Source organism: Nipponia nippon, unplaced genomic scaffold (genome assembly GCF_047370975.1).
Source record: "Nipponia nippon isolate SJK-2023a ecotype South Korea unplaced genomic scaffold, ASM4737097v1 scaffold_2, whole genome shotgun sequence".
Taxonomy (NCBI): domain Eukaryota; kingdom Metazoa; phylum Chordata; class Aves; order Pelecaniformes; family Threskiornithidae; genus Nipponia; species Nipponia nippon.
In genome coordinates, this window is record NW_028262336.1 from 36,911,398 (window position 1) to 36,935,946 (window position 24,549).

The window sequence follows — 24,549 nt, forward strand, 5'->3', positions numbered from 1 at the left end:
GGACCTTTAAAAGTCATCAGTCCAACTCCCTTTCAGTGAGGAAGCCCTGTTATTCCTGATAGCTCCTGGGCAATGTCGATATCTTTCCTGATGGATGTTTCTTCGGTTTTTTTTACATTGAAAAAGCAATAAAAAAAAGTCTCCCAGAAACAAAACCAAACCAGATATACTTATGGTGACATGAGCATTGTAGGAAACAGATGCCATTTATATGGCCTACCTCTTTTCCCAGCTTGTCCACAGTCCTCCAGAAGTTATTGTAATCCAGATAAACTAAAGGATTCCATGTTGAAGGGGAAATACCCGTGAAATAGTATGTCTTTCCCTAAAATACACATAAAACCATAAGCAACTGAAACACAACAGAGCATATCTTCATTACTCAAGAACAGAAAATTCTCAAAGTCATCACATGGTTGACCTTTTGCCTCAAAAGACCTAGCTTTTTTTTTCCCTGCATATGCACATAAGCAATGGAATGCATGAAGATAAGTATGAGGGGAAAAAACAGTTGGGCTGACATTAAAAAGGACAATAACACTTTTTTTTTTCATTCAGAGGGGATGGAGAGGGGCACATTTGTTCTGAGCAGGTTGTCAAATTCTGGGCTAAGGAGACTCAAGCAATGGCCAAGGATGTAATATTCCTTGTTTCTAAGCATTCTTCATTATTCCATATGAATGAATCTAATGTTTGCCTGCCTGCTCAAATGAGCATCCTCAAATTTGCATGGGCCTAAAATTGCGTGCATTTTAAACTTTTAAAATATCTAAGCACCTTTATGGTACACCTCACCTATAAAAAGCAAACGTACTTCTTTATTATGCCAAGTACCTTGGGAGAAACCTAGCCTAAAAAAAAAAAAAAAAAAAATTGTCAAAAAGAAAGCTTTTGGTTGCAGGAAGAAAAATTCCCTACACTTGCAAAAATGGTATCAGTACTTATAACATGTACAACACATAGCTGCAACAGGAATATGGACTGTTTCAGATAATCCTGTGATATAATGATAAGCGCAACAATCTAACAGCAGCTGGTTCTTTGTGATAACTTTAATCTGAAAGAGGACTGGAGGAGCAGGCAATATTTTCTCTTGTTAAATTGCTTTGAACCTTCCCCTATGTAAGTCAACGGTAAATTTCTCATCTGACCTCTTTAATGTTTGCTCTGCCAGGTGTGTCAAAAGTTTGCACGAGGTCAGATGGCAGCGTGCGGCGAACACGCTGGACCATGACAGGCAGGAGCTGTGGTGCTAAGCTGTGTGCAATCTGCTTTTCAGGGCAATGTATACCGTGCCAGCCCATCGCAGCTGGCAAGTGGGAGTCACAGGCCAAGGGAGAGGCTGCAGTGCCGCAAATGCATGAGATAGTGACCCAGGGACAGGGGCACATGAAGCAGGAGCCAAATGCCCCTTCCCCACACTTGGCGTGAGAGAATTTATCAGTCTTCCCCACTGATAATTGTGTACATGTGCGTAAATACACATGGATTTCTGATATTCTTCAGAACATTTTTCTGCAAAGATCATTACAAAGATAAAAGGTGCAAGATGAAACTTGGGGACCATAGTGAGCTTTCAAACTTGGTAGAAACAGTAAAAAAGCCAAACTCCCACATTTTGGTCAACTTTTGTCATCCCCCGGGGCAGGTACAACGGAGGAGAGAAGAACACATGGGTAGGGGACAGAAGTCTTGCTACGGACAACACTGCTTGGTACCTCTCTTGCCAGAGGATGGCTGCAGTGGTGCCCCAGCTCCAGCAGTCGGCTGGGCCTGCAGCCCACTGTGCTGTACCTCCTCCCCATCTTCAGTGAGGGCAGCAGCAAAAACGCTCTCCTGTTTAGTCTAGACAGAGTAATCTCTGCTCTGGGCCAAGCAAAGCACAAGGTTATGATCTCAGCACTTAGTTCAGCTTGAGATCCCAGTGCTTAAAGGTGGTGTTTTTTTTTTTTAATTTCCAACAAATACTGAGTTTTCTTTTCAAGTCACCAGGATGCCTCTGGTGGTGGTTGGTTACTTCTGGATTTCTGGGTATGTAATCTTAATCTTGTGTACTTTTTTCCTCTCTTTTATCCCTGTTTCTTTCTGGTTTAGAGAGTTACGTTGGAGGAAGGTGGGTAGGGGATGCTGCTCCAGTCTTCTCCAGGTGCACGTGTGTATGCAAAACACACTTCTGCCATAGCAAGAGAAAATGCTCCTACGAATGACCAGCAAGGGAATCCTCTGACCAACATTGCCTCTTCCTTTTCCTTGAGCATGATTTCTCACTGCTGGTTTGGAGCACTGTGTCTTCAGCCACAGGAAAGAGGACCAAAAACCGCATGCAAAGTGATATACTGCATGCTACAGCTTTTACTGTCAGAAACCAATGCTGTATCAAACAAGGAAATCCTGATACAAAGCAGTAACAAATTGCTAATAATTTTCTTCTTATTGCACAACATTTTGTTTTTCAAAAAGATCATCAAATACTGCTCCTTCAAAGTTCATTTATTGCCAGACTTCTTATTCTGGTCAGGAATGCAGGTGCCACAAATGTGTCTTCCTTGATGTCCTTTAACACCAATAATCTTGCCCTTAAGCAGAGGTGAGGTGCAATGCTGTCAGGGCACCCAACAACAGGTGAAGATTAAGTTATTACTGAAGTTCTGTCACATCAATATAGCAAGGGGACAAAGGGAAAAGATAAGCCCGCCATTCAGGAGTAGCAGGGAAAACTTCCCAAAGTTTTCCACCATTCAGTAAGAGCTCTTTTCACACAGCTTTAAGTGACTCTTCTTGTACTGAGTGCTGTAACTTGCAAATCCCTATCCTTGGCTTACTTAACTCAAAAAAAGAGGCACTTATTTAAAAAGAAGGTCAAAAAAGTAACAACTTCTAAGGCTCCTCTCCTCTTGTTTTCAGCCGAATCTATTCCTTATATTGCTGGAAACAACAGCCCAAGAAAAGTCTCTCTCTGTAACTGTATGATGAGGTTTGTGCAAAACAGCTTTTCACCTCCCAGTACTAACCCTACCGTGTTCAACAGCTACAGGTTCAGGAACTCCCAGGCTATCCTGTTTGCTGCAGGTGGGGCAATTGGTGAGAGAACTTGCCCACTGCCTGGCCACCTAACATCTTCCTCCAAATTTTCCACCTCTGTACTAGCTTTAGACCACCATAACCACACACTGCTGAGGACTTACAACCTCAGCCACTGGGTATGACACATATCACATTAGTATTCATTTATCTGCCATTTGAACAAAGAACTATCCTTTCATTACTGATCTGAAAACGTTATCCCCGTATCTTTGGTCAATGGCATAGCCCAGGAAGATCAATGGAAAAACATATTTTATCCCCTGAGAACTATGAAATGCCAAATGATAATTAATAGTCTAAAGTTACATTATTTGTTGCTCTCTTCTGCATGCAAAAAAACATAATTCCAGTAAGACCAGAGACCAAGGGCAGGAAAAGCTGGAAAAATACAACAGTGCTAGCAGACCTGGAAGAGGCTGAGACTGAATTCAGAGAGCTTGAAATAGTTCACAGATACAATAATTCCTTGTGCAGGGGGGCTGGACCTATAAGGGGTGGGAGCTGATCGGAGGAAAACCCAATTCTAACAAATTCCAGGAGAGAAATTCCCATTGCCCATCAGAGAGTGCGAGCCAAACAGCCTTAGCCACATCAGTTTTTCAACTCTCTCTCTTGCACAAGTATCTCCACAGCAGGGAATAAATCTAGCCCAAGTGACCTGGGGCTGGTAAGTTATTCATTTGTTTTTAATATTGTCTCCCTACTAGGCAGAAGAGCTCTGGCTGCATGTTTCACAGAGGAGCTCACTGCAAGAAGGTAAGGTCTTCCAATATTCCATTTTTAAACAAGTTTATAGTGTTCTGGGTGTATTATTTTGAGAACTACTGTTTTCTTAACTGAAAGGCAAATAACCTCCTGGCTTTGTTCCCATGCTAACACAAGGCTGCTTGACTGACCCACAGAGTTTATCTAACTTTTTTTTTTTCATTTCCTGGTGTGTCAAATGCTTTCTTGTAGACTTCAGATTTGAGTCCTGCTGCCTGCCTGGATTAGTTACCCCACACCAATCCAAAGGAAACAATATCCCCAAGCACCATAGTTCAGTGGTTAGAAAGAAGGCAGCAGAGAGAGATGTGCTCTGCAAGGTCTGTCTTTTCCCTGCCCAGGGCTATGCTGTGGCTTGTACCCAAAACTACAGGAATTAAGCCTAAGCCGCCCCAGCTGTGACACCACTCCAAGTTTCAACAAGAGGAGCAGACAATTTTGCCAGTCTTGAGAAAGGCAAGTCTGGCTCCTGCCCTCCGTGCTGAGGATGAGCTACACATCAGGAAGCACAGGAGGAGCATCCCTTGCACCTCGGGGCAGGGGTTGCTCTTGCCCTTGGGCCCTGCATAGCACACACAGGTGGAGCAGCGGCTCCGTATGGTGTGAGCCCTCAGGTGGGTATCCTTCCCTGCTCAATACCTCCGGCAGGTCTAGCCTTGCAAACATTGCAGTGCCTTGAACTGTCTGTGATTCCTGTCTCTGAACTGCAGATTTACGGTGATCTGCACAGACTTAGTCACAGACTTACCTGCTGCACCCTAGTCTCTTAATCTTAAGGCTAGGTGAAGGAAAGGAAAGACTAGATGGCCAACGTGAAGCATTGCATACAAATGCTTATCTTTTGTCAAGTGTTACCTTGCTCTGAAAATCATAAGCAAACAAATAAGCAAAACCAGTCCTTATTTACTAATGCTACGTATACCGGAGCTGGGTACTGCAGCCAGATATTAGAGGACTACAGTTACAAGAGAAGGTTAATAACACACCAAGGCCCTAACTCCTGTACTTTCTAGGGCCTTCTACTAAAGAGGAGGTGAAAGGTGAAGCACAGCGTGACCTTCAAGGACCTCTGTAAGAATAAAAAGCTATCATCTGCCCCTTCTGGGAAGGGAGAACTCCAGCAGAACTACCTTTTCTCAGTCCTAAAGCATTCTTGATGAATTATGGGACAGTAGCCACAGAGCAATTTCACTGGAAAGAATGTCTGGGGCTCGTAACAAAATCTACAGTTTGAAGTTACAGATTTATGATGACGGGATACAAACAAATTCCTGAGTGATATCAAAGCAGCCCACGTTACCATGTTAACTGACGGGAAAGAATGAACAAACAAAAAAAAGATAAACAATAGTTACATATTTGGATTTTTCAAATAAACTGTAACTACAAAGGAAACCTGCCCACAAGAAGCAACGTGGTTTTTTAAGCTACATGGAATTTTTCCACACACATATGGGAAAAATTCCTTTCAGAGTAAAGAAGCTCATAAAATCCCTCCAGGGATTTTCACTTTCCCTTGGCTGCTTCTGCTGCTAGGATGAACCATTTCCCCACTTTCCCCTAATTCAGTCCAAGCAGTACCCTGGAAACCTTCAGAAAGCGCCAAACTTAACTGATTAGTATGGCAAACAAAAGACCAAAAATCCCTTAGTCTGAAGATGCTGGGGGTTATATACAGTTGAATGGCTGTCACAACAAAATCTAAAGACACATTTAGGCATTCCTCAAAACGCTCTCCCTCTCGCCTCTAACAAAACTGCACAGCACTGCAGACTTTGGAGAAATGCCCTTGGGAAGAGACATTCCTGTCTGGCCCCGTCTACACGCTCCCTGACAGCCATCAACTGACAGAAATAGCAGATGAGACACAAGGAGAACAGTTCTAGTCATACTTTTCAAACCTGAAAGGCAGCAGCTGGCCCGCAGCTGGCCCACATCTGACAGCGTATTAGCCCAAGAAGCAGAACACGTCCATCTTTCAGATTAATATTTAATTTCTGGGGCAGTGATCCTTAATATCAAAACATCTCTTTGCTAACACATTTTCTGTCATCTAGGAAATACCACAGGTGCTTGGGTTCCTGGAGCATCTTTAATGAATATGAGGGGCACATCTATAGCCAGGAGAGCACAAATCCCTACCTGGCCAACTCACTGTCACAGCACGATAACAGTGTGTAGCAGGTAGGTAAAACGTACAAGCCCTAAGGTCTCTGAGCACTCACCAACCCAGCCAATAGCCAGGACTGCACAGTTTCCAATAGGCTTCTTTCAGAATTGGGATGTAAGAGAAGGTTCAACAACAGATCCCTGAAAAAAAGGGCATGGTGACTACATGAGGTCTCAAGGAAAGAGTAAGGAGAAAAAGCAATGGAAAACCGTAGGGAAAGGAAAGAAAAGGCCTGCAGCTCATGGGAAGAGGATGTGGGAGGAATGAGACCTACTGGAGGAAAAGCATCATTATTATTTATTCAGTGCCCAAGTCTGTCCACACTTGGAGACCTTAAAGCCCCTTTGCTGTCACTCTGTTCCAACAACTACACCTCCTTGGGGACCCTGGTTAGCTCGGCAGGATCACGATGCCAAATCTAGAACTAAGTCACAGCCTGTGATCCAGCTGAATAGCTTGTAATGCTGTCTCTTGCTTAGGAACATGCTTCCATTTCAAAGAAAACTTGCAAAATTACATGGTCATTAGCAAGGGCATGCCTAATGTAACATGGGACAAAAAAAACCTGCAGCTTCAGTGTCAAAATGGATTAAGGGCTCAAATTCAGGAAACCCATTACAGCATTTTATTTAACATACAGAAGATAGCACCTTTTAAGATGCTAAGAGATCCATGTCTGACCTTAAATGAGATAGAGTGGGCCAAACATTCCGCTGGTACAAATCAGCCCAGCCCACTTGCTGTAGAATTACACCAATTTTACACCAGGGGGTGTAAAATAATTTTTTTGAGTATTATGGATTGGCTATGCAATTATTTAAGATGTGACTATTTTATGAGCATGGCATGAATCTGCCCAATAAGGAGAGGTTACAGAACCAGATGATAAAACTTTGCAGTATGAACGCATTACTCTAATCTTAGGAAGAAAAAGTGAGAAGATAAAAAGATAAAAATGAAACCGGTTAAGGATCCACCACATACTGTTGCCTCTATCAAATATGTCAACTCTGATTCATATAGGCTTCAAGCCTTGCTCTGCCAGAGTCTGGGAAGCACCAAAACTAAAGGATATTAAAAAAATTAAAAAGTGATGGTCTTTGGAAAGTAAAGTAGTTTGTGAGTTATGAAGATAAACGCTTGTACTTCCTACCTATGGATCTTAGTCCTCTCTTCGTCCCTCTCCCTGTGGCTCTCCTTCTGCGCTGCCTTGGGCAGTAGCTCCTGACTAGGACCTGAGCAAAAACTCAGTGAGCTAAAGAACTAAGACAAGGGCTCCTCTGAAGACAGGTTTCATTCCAGATCACTTTAGCCACAGCAGTACCTACTCAAGAGTGGCCATCTGAACTCCCGCTGCCCCACATCTCAGACACGAAGCTTACAGTAAGCCTTGGGAGGTGCCTGTTTCTCACCATTAGCTAGAGAGGGAATTTCAATGAGTCTCAGATTACATGCCCAACTTCCAGACATCCGTTTGTAAGATGAATCCCACACTATGGGACTGAGGGACCTCATGTGAATCTAGTTACATACTACTCCCAGGCTAGTCCCATAATATTGTTGTCTAGTATCGTCATTCAATAGTATCCAACAGTATTATATTTATTTTCTTATTTAAATCTGGCTTTTATTTCAAAACAAGTATTTTCTGAATTTCAGGCAAAAATTCTTCAGAGGATATGTTCAAAGATAATCAGGTGCTGAATGTATCCCAAAGTCTTTAACTGCCGTCAGTCCCATCTTCTGAACACTTTTCAAAAGAAAACAAGAACCATTGATCCCACTCCCAGTAAGTTAAATTAGAATAACAGCACTTCAAACAGGTGCTTACTGGATTACTAAAAGCAAGCTTTAAATGAAACCTCCTTAATGACTGTCAGTAATTTCCAAAGCTGAATTATACCTTTAGGTATCTCAACATGAAAGATGCAATACTTACGTCCTTATAATAGATCATATGGCCCTCGACATTCACTTTATAGGTCTCAACACCCAGCTCTTTTGCCAGTCGGAGAATCCGGTTTTGGGTAGGTCCCACATATGATCCACCAACATCTACGTAATTAACTTGATTGTTCTGCCAAAAGAAAGAATACACGAATCAGAAGCTGGGTGGGAAGCTCCTCAATGCAAACACCTAGAAGTAGAAAGAATTATCCCATACTGACTAGCACTGCAACTATATGCACAGGAGAAAATGTGTACTGACTGACTTAAAAGCAGGCAGTATTGAGCTCTGCAACAACAGACACACAGATCACAGTGTCTTCATTCCGTCACACACATGTGTGCAATTGGGTTTAACTCTTGTTTAAATTTCACTATAGTTTTAGTACTGGCTTTTTAGTCTCACAAAAGACATGGGAATATGAAGAAATATCCAACCAAATCAATACTTTGGTTAAGTCTAACCCCAGTTTCTCAGAATCCACATTACTTTTCTTGTCATTGCAAAACATTTCTCAAGTTGAAACCAGCACCAAGGCTTGTTTTCTTTCTGTAGATATCTGCTTAGACTTAATGCTGTAGATGCTGAGCACTGCACTGCAGTATTCAAGGAGAGTAATCTCCTTTCTAGCACGGCACATCTTGGCTCTAGCCCGGTGCACTCTGGCTAGCAGCCCCCAGTCATGCCTGCCACCGAAGGTGCTCCACACACCTCAGACCAGCATCGTGCTCACTTGGGAAGCAGGAAGAAAGCAAAAAGTTTCAGGGATGCATACTACTACAAGAAGGCTGATTTCCCAAGATAGTAACTCTTATAACACTGTTTATAGCGAGCATTTTAAGCTAGGCCTTCTTAGTGTCACAGAAGGATGGTGTTTATGCTTCATGTTTCATGTACAATGACTTCTGCTGAAACACCACTGTTTATCTCTGGTTCCCCAGCAATGGCATCTGACATAATTTAAATCTCCCTTACTTCCAGGGTGGGAAGCAGAGGTAATGTCTCTATTACATTACCCTGTGTCACAGGTGACTTGTCACTTCTTTCATTTTCTTTTTAATGGCAATCAAGACGCAGTCCATTTTTAGAAGCAGGAGTGTTATTTCAGGTAATTTTAAGCAGTGTTAAAATGTATGTCTGAGCTGTAATGATGGCTGGTCCTGCTCAGGCTGCTTCTTATAGGGCTCTTAGTTATCATGCTTGTTACAGTATGCAAAGTGAGATTGGAATGAGAGGACAAATGCTTTGACACTTACGGTCTCAGATGATAGTTTCCCTCTGTAATGTTAAAGGCAGAGCAGATCCTGCCATGGACAAAGCGTGGGGACTACATGGGTGGAATTCAATTACCTTAATACAGATGTTTAACTCCATTTTAGACAGCCCAAGGTATCCAAGACTTCTGTACAAGGCTGACAAATTTGACTCACAACCCAAGGAAGACCTGCAGCTGGAGGCCAGGCAAGGTATCCTAGGGCAGCTTTGGCACTACATACTTCTGGATAGGCAACCAAATCCCATTTGATGGCTCTCAGAGTTGCTTCCAGACCAATTTTAAAGCACCTCCTGTCAAGAGAAGCCCACTGGCATATATTGCAATGCAACCCGTTCAAACAGAGCTCTGGTATTTGACAAAAGTGATGGCGACTTGAGACACCTGTCTTCTTTGGGAACTCTACTCCCCCTCTTCCCCCTTGCTAATGATGTCAAACCCAACAGAATCATGGAATGGTTGAGGTCAGAAGGGACCTCTGGAGGTCATCTGGTTGAACCCCTCCTGCTAGAGCAGGAGGTTGCCCAGGACTGTGTCCAGACAGCTTTTGAATATCTCCAGGGAAGGAGATGCCACAACCTCCCTGGGCGACTTGTGCCAGTGCTTGGTCACCCTCACAGTAAAAAAGTGTTCCTTAATGTTCAGATGGTTTGAACCTCCTGTGTTTCAGTTTTTGCCCGTTGCCTTTTGTCCTGCCACTGGGCACCACTGAAAAGAGCCTGCCTCCATCCTCTTTGCACCCTTCCTTCCCTCCCTTCTATAGACTGATGAGATCCCCCTTCAGCCTTCTCTTCTCCAGACTAAACAGTCCCAGCTCTCTCAGCCTTCCCCTGTAGGAGAGATGCTCCGGTCCCTTCATCATCCATTTCATTAGAGAAGATGTTGAACAGGATTGGACCCAGTATTGACCCCTGAGATACATCACAAGTTACTGGCCTCCAGCTAGACTTTGTACCACTGACCACCATCCTCTGGGCCAGGCTGTTCAGCCAGTTTTCAGTCCATCTTACTGTCTACTCAACCAGCTCATACTTCACCAGCTTGTCTATGAGGATCTTATGGGAGACAGTGTTGAATTACTGAAGTCTAGGTAGACAATATCCACCGTTCTTCCCTCATCTGCCAAGCCAGTCATTTCATCATAGAAGGTTATCAGGTTGGTCAAGCATGACTTCCTCTTGGTTAATTCATGCTGACTTTCTTGTCCTTCATGTGCCTGGAAATGGTGTCCAGGATTAGTTGCTCTATCACGTTACCAGGGATTGAGTTGAGGCTGACTGGCCTGTAGGAGTGACATTTGCCACGTCGTAGACCAGCACAACTGAGAGTCCAGCATCTCATGATGCACTTACTTACCCTGATAGTGAATGTCCTTCCTCCAACTCTGTTCCGGGCCTCAAGAACCACCACGCTGACCCCAGATTCAGACAGCAATTTGGCAGCTGACAAACCTACCAGAAAAAGAGAAAGTGCTTTTAAGCAAGTGGCAGCAATCAGCCACATTAATGGTCAAAAACTGAAGGAAAGCTTCAAGGTCAGAGATTTCAATACTGTTTTGAAAAATTCCGAAGAAAAGTCAGAAACTTTTCGTGGTGTCTGACCACAGAAATCATGTGGCTGCTGCTTAGTTGCATGTTATAACCATCTCCGTAAGTAGCATTCACAGACTGAAGCTTCCTCCTTCAGGTTAGCACTTTGGCATTTTAAAAACAGTAAAATCTCAGTTATTAAGGGACACACATCTTACTCTTCACTTGTGTAGTGAATAGAAAGGGAGAACCCAGCCTGTGGGGCTTGCAGTGCTAAAGTGATAGAAATAATAATACACTAAATAGGCATGTTCCAGCAAGGTAGGCTTCCAACTTCTCTCACTCATCAACTCCCCACTCTATTGCTATCCGTTGTCCTCATTCACATGCAGAAAGAAAGTCTGCTTCACTGCCAAGATTCATTTTAAGCAATGGAGTTTGACCATGGCAATCAAACAGGCTGTATGTAGATACTTTATAAAAGGAATTATGGTCTCAGCAAAAATCATCTAATTATGGGACTCTGTGATAGAGGCACTAGAGACAACTGAAAATTCAATAGGACAAGAGTCCTCTTTGCTTTTGACAAATGCGAGCTGAAATTGTAAAAAGCAATCATGGGTTTGTGAAATCAGATTATCCCATTGCCCTGTAGGCCAATTTGGCACTGAAGCATTGTTTCTTTGGAGTTGTTTCCCCTGCTTAAGTATACGAAAGCCAGCCTTATTGATCAGAACTCCTAAGATACCCTGCAGTAAGGAATAATAATATTATTTTCATGTTTATTACACTACCTCAAAATGTGATTAAAAGCAACTGTTCGTGAGCCTACAAAGAATGCACGTCTGAAAAGATCAGAGGAGAGGAATCATTCTGGGCAGCGTTAAGTGTACTCATTTATTCTGAGGACAATACAGAATAGCCCATAAACTTCACATAATCTTTTAACGGGGAAGTGGAACAGCATTCATTGGAAACCAGAACTGAGGAAGTTCAAATGTCTTACATTGACAAAAATTATATATACGATTTCCATACTCATCTAAAAATAACTTTACATCCTTGCACCATATTCTTTAGATTGTTGATGGAGCAAAAGTATACTTAATTCTTCCATCTATTTAATATTCTAGTTTTTAAAAATGCAAGCTACTTGTCAGTGAACACCTTATAAATTGATCTAATTTCTTTCAGTAGTTTTTGATTATTTTTTTTGTGCATGAAAGTCTACAGAGAACATTTTACATTTTTTTTAATAGTTAATTCTTTAATCCTTTTGGTGATGATGTTCTCTTCTTCCTCAACATAAACATAGAAGACACAAGTCTATAATGTTGGAAATGCAAACTGTAGTATCTTCTTACAAATATTTATATTTTTATATGAGGCAAAATGATTTTTCAAAATATACAGTGGTTTTTGTCACAAAAAAGTGGATTTCCTACATATATAAAATAAAAGGTTGAATTTCTCTATTCTGCATAAATACCACTGGACACTCAAGCATGAGTGAGTAATTCTTTTGTAAGAAGGTTTACTGTAGATATACAAGTCTTGAAAAATGCACAGCGCATTCATGTGTTACCCTAGGGAACATGAAGCAGCAAAAAATCCGGCTTAGGTATGAAAAAAAAATTGTATGCAAGTCCTCAGTGTCTAAGACCATCATTTCATGGTGTATACGATAGCTATATTCACACCACAGCTGTTTAGGAGAAATAATGGTTGCACTGGACTGGGTTGGAAGTTAAGCTTACCACTGGTTTATTATATGATAATTATATGATATATCTAAATTAATTATAGCTTAATTATATGATATATCTAAATAAAGAAGGACTGCTAAACGATGAAGAACGTGGTAGTGTGACTGAGGTTCTCTAACCTGTTTGCTTGTTAAACTGTACTTCTTGCACTCCAGCCTTACAGGCTTTTAGTTTCATTACTGTTAACCCAAGTGTCACCGTAGACACTGATTCAAAAGAAAAAAAGGCTTCAGAGCTACACAGACTGGGAAAGGGCAAGAGATACATTGGGACAGCAATGGCTTACTGGCAACTGGGAGAGGGCCTGACTCAGAAATAAAACCAATGCAAAATATGTTGATTAAAGATTATTACTACACATTTATTTGTTTAAAGCATGGAAACAATTTTCTTTTAAAATGGATGACTGGCAAAAACACCCACGCATGAGGTATCTCTGTGTAGCTGTCTATTGAACCGAACTCTTTAGCTCCATTCTGGTGTGACTGAAGTGCACCAGATACAGGTGCTATCACAGGTATATCTTAAGCATCCCACAGGTCATGAAGCCTACGTGCTTTTGATACACAATTAACCTCTAAATAGATTGAGTATTTTCCCTTTATCTTCTCCATAACTTGAATTTTCAAGACTTTTGTCGCTGTTCCAGTACCCTCTACAGGACTGGACAGCAGAGAGTGACCATTTATTTCTGTTTGATCGATGGGTGAGAATGAGAGAGAGGAAGGAACAAGACCTTCTCGTTTCCACTTCCTTGCCTCGTCTCTGCCTGCTCAGCACCCCTCAGGCTGCATGGAGCTAGCCTCTTACCTCCTCTCCAACATCTCCGCTACTTTCCCAGAGGACACTGCGTACCTTCCAGGAGTTGCCAAGGGGGAGGGCAGGACCTTCACACCATAAGGGCCTCCCGCAATGCAAGCACTGCTCTAGAGCCATGGCCCTCCACCACGCCTGGGCTCTGACACCAGCCACAGTGTCCTGTGATTTTGTGGATATCCACAGTGTCCTGCGAGCATGCCATACCAGGCCAAACCAAGCACTGGGCTGTGACCTCTGAGGCTGCAGCCAAGACTCACACGAGGTACTTTAAAACACACCTCCATATGCCTGTATGACTGCAGCACAGACATGCCAGTCACAGCCGAGGCTGCTGTTGTGGCCCATTACCTCCTCCTCCAAATGTAGCCTAGAGATAAAGCTGCAAACCTCCCCAAGTCACTGGCCGTGCTCCTTCCAGATATCACTCTAATTCTACAAATTAGAAATATACTACTTGCCTCAGAAAGATGAAAGGAGCCTGCCAAACTATGCCTCATTTGAAGTATCTGGCTGTAGAAATTCACATGTTACTGGATGAGAATAAACAAGGCGAGATGACTTATACATCCTCCACAAAGGTTTCTACGGCAATCTCACACCAAGCTCCTCCCGTCTGAAGATGCCATGCAGGAAAGCTCTATTCCTATTGATTTTGCAGCACTATTAAGGACTCAGAATTGCTGCTGCTACAGATCCTAGCTGCTGCTGCTTTCATTTCAGAAAACTGCCATAATCCTATCAAGTGAAGTAGTTTCAAGTGCATCAAAAAAAAAAAAAAAAAAAAGGAAACTAAGATGAATTTATGCCAATCTGCAGACTACCAGACATACACCATGGCTGAAACATAGACATGCTGAAAAATACTGAATTTTGTATGTAGCCTAATGGAAAATACAACAAAGTGTGTCTCTACCTCATAGGAGAAAAAGGTTCAGCTCTACAGGTAGTGCACAAGACCGGGACCTAAGACACCTGAGCTTGATTCCCAGCCAAGCCCGATAATGTTGGAAATGTTTCCCTATTTTGTAAAGAAGCATTTATAAGACTGGTGTTTATGAGATTAATTCCAAGTTGCCTCAATACTGGGACTGATACAGAACATATGAGCAGATACGAGCTCTGTAGCACAAAAAAGTTTGAAAAAAAGTTACTTTATTGGAAATGTGATAGTAATTCTATAGTAATAGTATAGCGATTCTACTTTTCAAAATCTAGGCTCTGTAAATCCAGTATATCGAACCGGTTCACTGATACACCATATCAGAAGCAAAAATCACCAGCATCTTTCCCAGAGACAGCACTTCTTATGTGATGCATGCTGAGCATGTCTAAAACATGCAAGGGCAGTACCCTTACAGGGTAACGAAGGGAGTGATGACAGTCTGATACCATTAACCTTTTAACCCTTCAAACTGAGGCCACTATGTATGTGCCATATTGAGCACACCAAAACAAAGGCAGAGAAAATTATCTGTTACTATTGAAAAGGTAACTGTCTGCTGGTTTTCTAGATGTGTTGTTTGCCTACTTGCTAGCTTTTGGACAAAGTGCATTTGCCTTTTATGCATCTACTATTGGGCTGAAAGTTTGCCAAAACCCAACCTAATACAACATTCCTTCGCAAAATCCTTGTTAATCCACACTACTGTACATGGGGTGGGATAATTACGTTGTGTGAAAGACTACTAACCCATTATTATAGTGTTCCAGCAGGCTTTAACTGAATAACATAAGGAAAAAAATGTTTTTCTGGAAAATATCTACATTTTTCTGATGTTAGCAGGGGAACAATTTTTAAACTTTTTTTCTCATAATACATCAGTAAAGTGAGACAATTGTCAACACATCCTCATTAAAGTTCCACTGTAACAGCATGTTAATGCTGTGATTATTTTTACTGTTTCCCTATGGAAAACCTAACTTTTTCCAAACAGAATTGAGTAATTAAATCTGGCAATGGTCATCTTAGAATCAGCTCTCATTATTCAACTAGAAGGCTCTTTGGCAAACAAACACGAACCTGTCAATAAGAGATGCAAAACATTTCTACCATGACTGTAGGATAAAATCTCCCTTGCTCACCTCTTTCTTCTCCTTCTCCCCCCTCCCTGATTTTCTTTTCATTGTAATTTTTATGCACAGCATGGTATTTAAATAAGTTTTAAAATATAGTTAAAATGTAGAATGCAATAGAATCATTTAGGTTGGAAAAGACCTTTAAGATCATCAAGTCCAACCATTAACCTAGCACTGCCAACTCCACCACAAAACTATGTCCCTAAGCACCACATCTGCCCGTCTTTTAAATACCTCCAGGGATGGGGACTCAACCACTTCCCTGGGCAGCCTGTTCCAGTTCCTGATTACCCTTTCGGTGAAGAAGCTTTTCCTAATATCCAATCTAAACGTGCCCTGGTGCAGCTTGAGGCCGTTTCCTCTTGTCCTTTCGCTTGCTACTTGGCAGAAGAGACCGACCCCCACCTCTCTACAGCCTCCTTTCAGGTAGTTGTAGAGAGCGATAAGGTCTCCCCTCAGCCTCCTCTTCTCCAGGTTAAACAATCCCAGTTCCCTCAGCCACTCCTCTTAAGACTTGTGCTCCAGACCCTTCACCAGCTTCGTTGTCCTTCTTTGGACACGCTCCAGCACCTCGATGTGCTTCTTGCAGTGAGGGGCCCAAAACTGAACACAGTATTACAGGTGTGGCCTCACCAGTGCCAAGTACACGGGGACGATCACCTCCCTGGTCCTGCTGGCCACACTATTTCTCATGTAAGCCAGGATGCCATTGGCCTTCTTGGCCACCTGGGCACACTGCTGGCTCATATTCAGCCGGCTGTAGACCAACACCCCCAGGTCCTTTTCTGCCGGGCAGCTTTCCAGCCAGGACTGCTGACAGGTGATGGGAAGTGGCTTGGTGAGCACCTCCACCAGCTCCCTTAATACCCTTCAGGGGATGCCATCTGGCCCCATAGACCTGTGTGGGTCTATGTGGTGTAGCAGGTCGCTGACCATTTCCCCTTGGATTATGGGGGCTTCATTCTGCTCCCCATCCCTGTCTTCCAGCTCAGGGGGCTGGGTACCCCAAGAACAACTGGTGTCTGACTATTAAAGACTGAGGCAAAGAAGGCATTAAGTACCTCAGCCTTTTCCTCCTCCTTTGTCACTATGTTCCCCCCGCACAGATTCTCCTTAGCCCTCCTTTTGTTGCTAATGTGTTTATAGAAACATTTTCTATTGTCTTTTACAGCAGTAGCCAGATTAAGTTCCAGTTGGGCTTTTTGGCCCTTCTAATTTTCTCCCTGCATAACCTCACGACATCCTTGTAGTCCTCCTGAGTGGCCTGCCCCTTCTTCCAAAGGTCAGAAACTCTCCTTTTTTTCCTGAGCTCCAGCCAAAGCTCTCTGTTCAGCCAGGCCGGTCTTTTCCCCCACCGGCTCGTCTGTTGGCACATGGGGACGGCCTGCTCCTGCGCCTTTAAGATTTCCTTCTTGAAGGATGTCCAGCCTTCCTGGACTCCTTTGCCCTTCAGGACTGCCTCCCAAGGGACTCTGTCAACCAGGCTCCTGAACAGGTCAAAGTCTGCCCTCCAGAAGTCCAGGGTAGCAGTTCTGCTCACCCCCCTCCTTACTTCTCCAAGGATTGAAAACTCTAACATTTCACAATTGCTGTGCCCAAGACAGCCTCCAACCGTCACATCACCCACCAGTCCTTCTCTGTTCGCAAACAACAGGGAAGCTGTGTCAGCCATGGTGTGTGCAGAGCTTAGAGTATTCAGTTACATCAGATTGACCAGAGAAATCACTAGTGGGGAACAACATATAGAAGGCTCAGAATGAAAGAACTGTTTTCCTTCACAGATTCGAAGTTTTAAAATTGCCACTGAGAATGAAAAAAAAAAAAAAATTATTAATTAAATTACAGCTCTTTGAATTTACACAAAACAGCAAGAATACACAGTGCAGATCACAAGTCTACATTCATTTCTTCTTCATTGTTGCCTAATACCATAACATCACTAACTTTCTGTTTTTCAGGAACTGTATTTTATCTTTCCATATGTTCTTTCACCATCCTTGTTGTAGAATACTTGGTACTGGGGATGATGTTGTGTTTATTTATTTTTCATTTTCAGGTAAATGTTTTTAATTTCTTCTTCATCAATTCTTTTTTTCCCCTCTAGCAAAAGTAATCCAGTTGATTCAGCAAAGATTTCAACCAAAGGAGAATAGATATTTTCTATTACAGAGTACATTGTCCAACCGAGACCACGCCACTCTAACTGGTTTCAATGGCGCTACTGTCTAAACACTTTCAACAGATGCAAGCCTTGTTCTGAAGGGTACAAAGACAAGTTTCTCATGGACAATGTTATCAGAAACACAGTGGGCAGGAAGAAGGAATTGTATCCTGAGGATGAATCCACTCCTCCATACACACCCACTGTGATTTTCAAACCCAAAGCCCATTGCAGTAAACAACTTTTTCCCAGAATAACTCTCTCCCCCTCCCTCCAAAACAAAGGCAGAAAAATGCTAACTGGTATAAGCATGGGGTTAGAAATGGAGCATCCTCCTTCCCCTTACATATTAAAATGAGTAGCACTAGCTAAAGTGATGATGGTTTGATTCTGTCTAGTTTATGGAAACATCTAAGGTAATTATGTACATTTTCTAATGCTGATAATTGTTTTGATCAGTATGCAGAATGAATTCCTCTCAGTTAATCGATGATCTTCAGCTAAATATGTATGTGAAAAAATGTTGCTGCAAAACTATGATCAACATCATTACCACAAATATCAAGAACATCAGCATTGGTATTCCTGGGAAAGACACAATGCCTGTCCCATGCCCGTTTTTGTTATGCTAGGATGTTTAAAATTTGTCCTAACTACTTGGCTATTTCTTTTGCTCGCTGGAGTAAATAACACTCTTAAGACTTCAGACCTACCTAGCTAACAGGAATACTCTTTCCTACCTTTCAACACCTTTCACCTAAGCCTAAGGCATGGTGCAAAATCTATACCTCAAGGACAAACCATAGGCTCTTAGGAGCTCTGAATTTGCTAACCTATGAATCACGCTGGTGTACGTTTTGGTTTTGCCGGAAGAAAATCTGACACATTCTTCATTCAGGAGCAGAATCAGCTGTGACTATTCAGGTTACCTGCTGGGTTAGAGAATGTTTATAAGTGATGCATTTACCGTAGAAAACCAGATGAAGAATATGATGAAAGATGAAGAAAAAAAAAAATATTTCTAAATCTAGTTATATAATGAACATATCACAACCATATTTTGGCCAAAACTAAGCATCTTCACCAGCAAGGAGGCTGGTGAAGGGTCTAGAGAACAAGTCATACGAGATCGGCTGAAGGAGCTGGGGTTGTTTAGCCTGAAGAAAAGGAGACTGAGGGGAGACCTTATCGCTCTGTACAACTACCTGAAAGGAGGCTGTAGCAAGGTGGGGGTCGGTCTCTTCTCCCTAGTAACAAGCAATAGGACAAGAGGACATGGCCTCAAGTTGTGCCAGGGGAGGTTTAGGTTGGATGTTAGGAAAAATTTCTTCACCGAAACGGTAATTAGGCACTGGAACAGGTTGCCCAGGGAAGTGGTTGAGTCCCCATCCCTGGAGGTATTTAAAAGACGTGTAGATATGGTGCTTAGGGACATGGTTTAGTGGTGGAGTTGGCAGTGCAAGGTTAACGGTTGGACTTGATGATCTTAAAGGTCTTTTCCAACCTAAACGATTCCATGATTCTATGATCTAGCACTGAGCATAACACAAAGGAGTGTCTTAACCAAAACCCATGCCCCACGTTATAAGGTTTGGCATCTTTAGTAGCAAAACATTAGAACACATTATGAAGAAGGCAGCACATGGAAAGTGGTACTTCTGCTTTTTTGTGAGTATTGTACCTAACATCCATTATACTTTATCCGGAGGTCTGATTGTTTTGTTCCTGCTGTAAATTATTCTCATAATGGCAGTCAGCTTGCTAGCAGTACATGGGGAACTGAGAGCTCTGTGAAACATTGCTATTTATTTCTGCATCCCAAAAAATGGCTTACAGGAATTTCTAGTACCAAGTGACAATATTATCACCAATTATCAGCTTTCCTGTTGGAGCCAGAAAGAAAGCGGGAAGGAACCAGGTAGCTGGAGCCCAGCACAGGGCAGATGTAAAGTGAGGAACACAGGATACATTTTAGGAACCAGCTATTGCATTCCTACAGGTCAAATTCTGGGTGAATTTAGAAGTAACTGTAGAAAAAAAATCTACTGACAACTACTCCAGTTTTACATAGGTGGGACTGATTATATCTTCTACCAGCAACTGTGTATTTGACAGTTTATTTGACACTACCACCCACTAGCAGCTTGGCATGCTGTCAAAACAAACAAAGCAGTATACAACATAAGTTGTGCTGCCATTATAGCAAGCAAGGAAAATCTGCATTTCCTCATTATTCAGTGTTTCACTCAGAGACCGCAGCCAATGCGTAGGTAGCTCAAGTGGTAAGGTTGTCGATCACACACCATGGAGCAGGGGATGCCAATGCATAGCGCTCTTCCATGGAGAGAGGAAAAAAAAGCCTTAATAGTATATCATATGTTTTATTTCAATATAAAGACTAATTGCTACTATTTTTACAACCCAGCTTCTCCTACAATTTGTGGCCCTTGGACCCCTCCATAAGTGCAACAGAAAACAGTGCTGCTTCCTGCATGTGGCTGGCAAATCCAAGCGTCCGTTTCGTTGAGCCATGAGATCTCCTTGTTTCAAGCTAAGAACAAATGTGGTTTTATTTGGAAATAAGTACCCATGTCAAAGAATTATAATCTTCAGTGCAAGTTTCAATTATGGCTGTTTTTCCCTTGTGCTTTGTGCTTGTAACACGATGTGCTGAAATTTGTTCCAAAAGATATTTGCATACAAGTTCTCTTGGACTTGCCTGCTGCTGGACATACTTCTCCATATCTGACGCATCTCTGGTTTGCATTATGTAGACAAACATTCTAAATTCTCCATGCCTTCCTTTGATAAACTGGGCTTCCAGCGTGCAAAATTCACATGTAAGGTGAGGCTGGCAGATGAATGTACCCCAAGCTTCCCGCTGAAAAAGTTGGGGTGTTTTGCTTGCATTCTTTTTTTGCCAAATTTGAACAATTTAAGCTTGAATTTTCAGGGTGTGTTTTTCAGGCTGATTCTTTTTTGCTGGAAAATCTTGGTCAAAATTGGCTGGCTATTTCTAAACCTCCAGGAAACAAACATTATTCTTTGATTTTGAAAACTGATGGCCTTTTTTTTTTTCCCTTTCCTATTTTGGAAGTTCTAGCAGCAACTTGAAATTTGGCAACGAGGTAGCCTTTGAGTAAACATAGCACGTTTTATCATCCATATACCCCAATAAGGTCAGTTAGAAAGTTTTGAGGAATTACAGGTCACATGTAGGCAGCAGCCATTTTCTAGATCTCAAAAGCTGTAATATCTGAGGTTTCTGTCAAAACTCTCCAAGCCCTTAATGCTGTCCAGTTGTTAATAAGCAGTTCCCAAGGAGTGACTGAGCATCCTGGACCTCCTTACAACCCATCTTGTATCTCAGAGCAAGCGGGTATGCTCCATCCCAGGGCTATGGAGCCAAAATTTGAATTTCCCTGTAATTACGGCCTTAGCTTGGGGAGCGGGTAATGGAGCTGCGATGGGGACGATGTGTCAGGAGAAGTATGGTAGTGACTTGCTGCATAAAAGGAACAGCTTCTGGGAGCTCTCAATGCAGTAGGTAGTCCACACAGAGGATGACAATCTCCTAGTTCTCAACTAGTGTAGCCCCTTAACCCAAGAGTCAGAGGACTGTCTGATGGGATCTCAGGGTTATGATCCCACCAATTAATCAGACACACATCCATGGCACGTCATGTGCTGTCAGCTTGCTGTGTTTAACAAATGAGGGAATTTCATAGCCGAAACCAAAATGCACAAGAAAAAGGTCAAAATCAATCCAAACCAGAACACCCTCTTCAGTTCAGTAGAAAACCCCTATAAATAGAAAACGGGAGCAATATTCAAGGCATATAAATAAGAACTCCCCATGGGTATGGGGAAAGTCTTTAACTTCAGGCATCAGTTTATTTAATATGCTTGAGTATAAAATGTTATAATAATATTAACTGTATTATGTAGGACACTATCCATTAAGAATGATACAAACATGTGCCTGGGGCTTTTCCTGGCCACCATCCACATTTTTAACATGCACACCCAAGTAAAAAGAGGAATGTAGCCCAAGCTCTTAAGCTCCCTCTCTGTAGGGGTCCAGACGTACTTGCTGATGCAGCCTGGACAGTTTGAACATGATTCCAGGGGGTACAGCAGACAAATCTCAGCGGCAGAGGCCACCAGAGCCAAGTTCATTTTCCAAGAGCTTCCCCACTGTGAAGCACTCTTTGCAGAAGCTCCCTCCACCCCTAGATTGAAGCTTCCTCCAGGCAGAGCGGATTCTGTGTCCCTGTGAATGACCACGTACAGACGTGCGCATACAGAGGCCAGCAGCGTGGATGAAGAAGTGTGCCTTAGGTTGTGCAGAAACTGGCTCTCAAGACCATGCTTCACTTTGAGGAACAGATATCTCCAGGGATGCCAGTTAGGATTTGAGCTTCATTTTGCAAATATTGCACAAATATTTTAAAAAGCCACAATCTCAATGCTGGGAAGCTCACACTTAATACAGCAAGCAGGTTGCTTATACCTGATATACATTTCATGTATTTCTAGTAAAGAACTAGTTTATCCCAAAGTTTCCCATTGTTTCTTGCAAGCATCAGGTAATGAGTATTTAAAATATAGTAAACAGAGAGAAGACAGTAACCTTATCAGACGAGGCAATTGCAAATACATCTTCAAAGAAATAAGTAGCAGCAAGTCAAGACTGGAGTCAGAAGTGTAAAGGGTGAAACTCCGTCCATACTGGAGCATGTTTTACCATTTGTCTCACCAGAACCAAAATTCTAGATACAGATTATGTTTTTTAAGACCAGAAAGCAGCACTGCCTAACCTCTTACAGAACTGAGGTGTAGGTATATTGGTACAGGAACAGTAGCAACAGAGAAGCTGTGTGAAAAGCAAAACAAACCAAGAGCTGACATGAATTACAGAGATGGATTAATTACGAAATAAAGCATTTATTGTTCATTTTTCTAAAGCTGCTTTCTTAAAATGGTGCCTGTTCTAATTCGTAACAGGCAAACACCAATTTCTATGCCACTGGCATGACATAATGGTTTCGATCAGCAAGAAAAATGTTCCTGTGCCCCAAGAGTGCTGTGACATGTTTATTTGTCTTCCTAATGCCACTGACAAATTTTCAGGGACTGCAACGCCTTGAAATTTCCTGCTTGGCTCCATTTCAGACTCCACACCAGGCTTTAGTCCAAGGCATTAAGTGTTCTGAAGTAACTTACTGATTCTTGTACTAGTGAGGCAAGATACCGCTTAGACACACTTGATGCATTTTCCAAAACACTGCTACAGGTTGGAAAGCCTGAGGAGCAAGGCACCCTCAAGGGAAGAAGAGCTTCTCAGAGCCCTAAACACCATACTAAGATCACATCGCCATGAGCTGCACACAGTACGGGTGGTACTCTGTGCATGACAGGAATCTTAAGGATGAAGACCAAACAACTCGTGCTAGCAGGAAAATACCCAGGCATCTGATAAAACTAAAAAGCAAGCAAAACTAAGTCCAAACTCTTTCCTTCTGTTTGGCAATACTACAGATTATTTACATAATTACATTGTCACAAATAATTATTTAAACAATTACTGTTGTTTTAGCAAATGAAATAATGTAATTAAGTAAACGATTTGCTGTTTCATGCATTAATTCACTGCAGTTTAAAGGAAGGAAAGCCTCTGACTCTTTCTCAATTCTAACAAAAACTAATTTTACCTATAGCAACAGTGGTTGTAATATCACTGAAGTCACATAACTCACCTTTTCTGAGTCATTAGTGAAGTAAAGACTCCCTGAAAACTTAAACCTGGCCAAAGCTGCTAACACAGTATTTATCTGATGGACAAGCCAAATACAGATTTTCTCCAACATAGCAACATTATCATCTTAGGTACCATCAGGTGCCATAAGAATGGTTACTTCTTTTAAGTATGAGGATCAGGAGCCACAATGCACTTTCCAGTGTTAAAGTAGATCTGAAGGGTATTTTGGGAAGTATTTCCTAGTGAAGTGTGAAGAGTCCATCGCACTGGGGGAATACGGCTGTCTGTAGTACAGCTCTTCGCACAGTAACAAAACCTAACCTGTTTTTACAGATATTCCCAGATGTCTTTCTGCAGTATTTTTCGAAAGAAAGCAATTGCCACCCAAAAACGCACAACTTCGAAATACCGTCTTTGTCGGGATGCAAAAATCCCGGCCTGTATCCCTGCATTCTCCTGCACCTGTGGGCATTATAAAGTCACTTTTCCTACAGACTCTCTTCTGACGAGCACGAAGTATAAACCAACGCAAGAAGCAGCAAATACGTCCTAGAATAGCGACCTGGATCATTTTTCCCTCCCCCCCGCCCCCAAGGGTATCTGAAGCCCCTGGAGACCCGCCACTCTCGTTAACCATCGCCCAAGCCTTGAGGCCAGCGGTGGGGACGAGCCCCAGCTGCCCAGCCGGGAGCACCGCGGCCCCGAACACCGGTGCCCCCCGCCGCCCGCGGCGCAGGACGGGCTCAGTCCGCCCCCCGGACCCACCTGAGATGCCGCCCCCGACCACGATCACGTCGTATTTCTCGGCCATGTCGCTGCCCCCCGTCCCGACCGCTGTCGCCATCCCACCCTCCCGCGGCGGCGGCGGCGGCGGCGGCGGCTCCCACCCGCCTCTGGCGAGCTGACAGCGCCGCGCCGTCCCACCCGCCCCGGACCCGCCCCTGGGCGGGCCCCGCGCCGCAGCCACCAATGGGCGCCGCTCGGGGGCGGGGTACAGGACAGCCACGCCCCTCCGGTGCTCGCCCCTCCGGCCCGGCCCGACGGGGCGATGCGAGGCCCCGGCGGGGCGGGAGGGCGGCGGAGAGCGGGGGGGGGGGGGACGGCGGTGCCACACGCTGCCTCCGGTTAAACCTTCTGCCTGGGCCCGGCTCCGTAGCGGCTCGGTTTCGCACCAGCCCGTGCCGGGAGCACCAGCAG

The 24,549-nt window shown here is 43.1% G+C and overlaps 1 protein-coding gene across 2 annotated transcripts in view; it reads right to left on the reverse strand.

The window, feature by feature from the left end:
* The window catches only part of LOC104015758 (amine oxidase [flavin-containing] A), a 41,507-nt gene extending 17,255 nt beyond the window's left edge, over window positions 1-24,252 (reverse strand). For both annotated transcript variants that reach the window (XM_087758099.1, XM_087758098.1), the window contains exons 1-4: window positions 24,118-24,252; window positions 10,597-10,691; window positions 7,959-8,096; window positions 221-325 (exon numbers count right to left, since the gene is read on the reverse strand). In XM_087758099.1, the coding sequence (XP_087614225.1) occupies window positions 221-325; window positions 7,959-8,096; window positions 10,597-10,691; window positions 24,118-24,196 (417 nt within the window). In that variant the 5' untranslated portion in view covers window positions 24,197-24,252. The remainder of the gene's footprint in view (window positions 1-220; window positions 326-7,958; window positions 8,097-10,596; window positions 10,692-24,117) is intronic.
* Window positions 24,253-24,549: the final 297 nt, after the last annotated feature.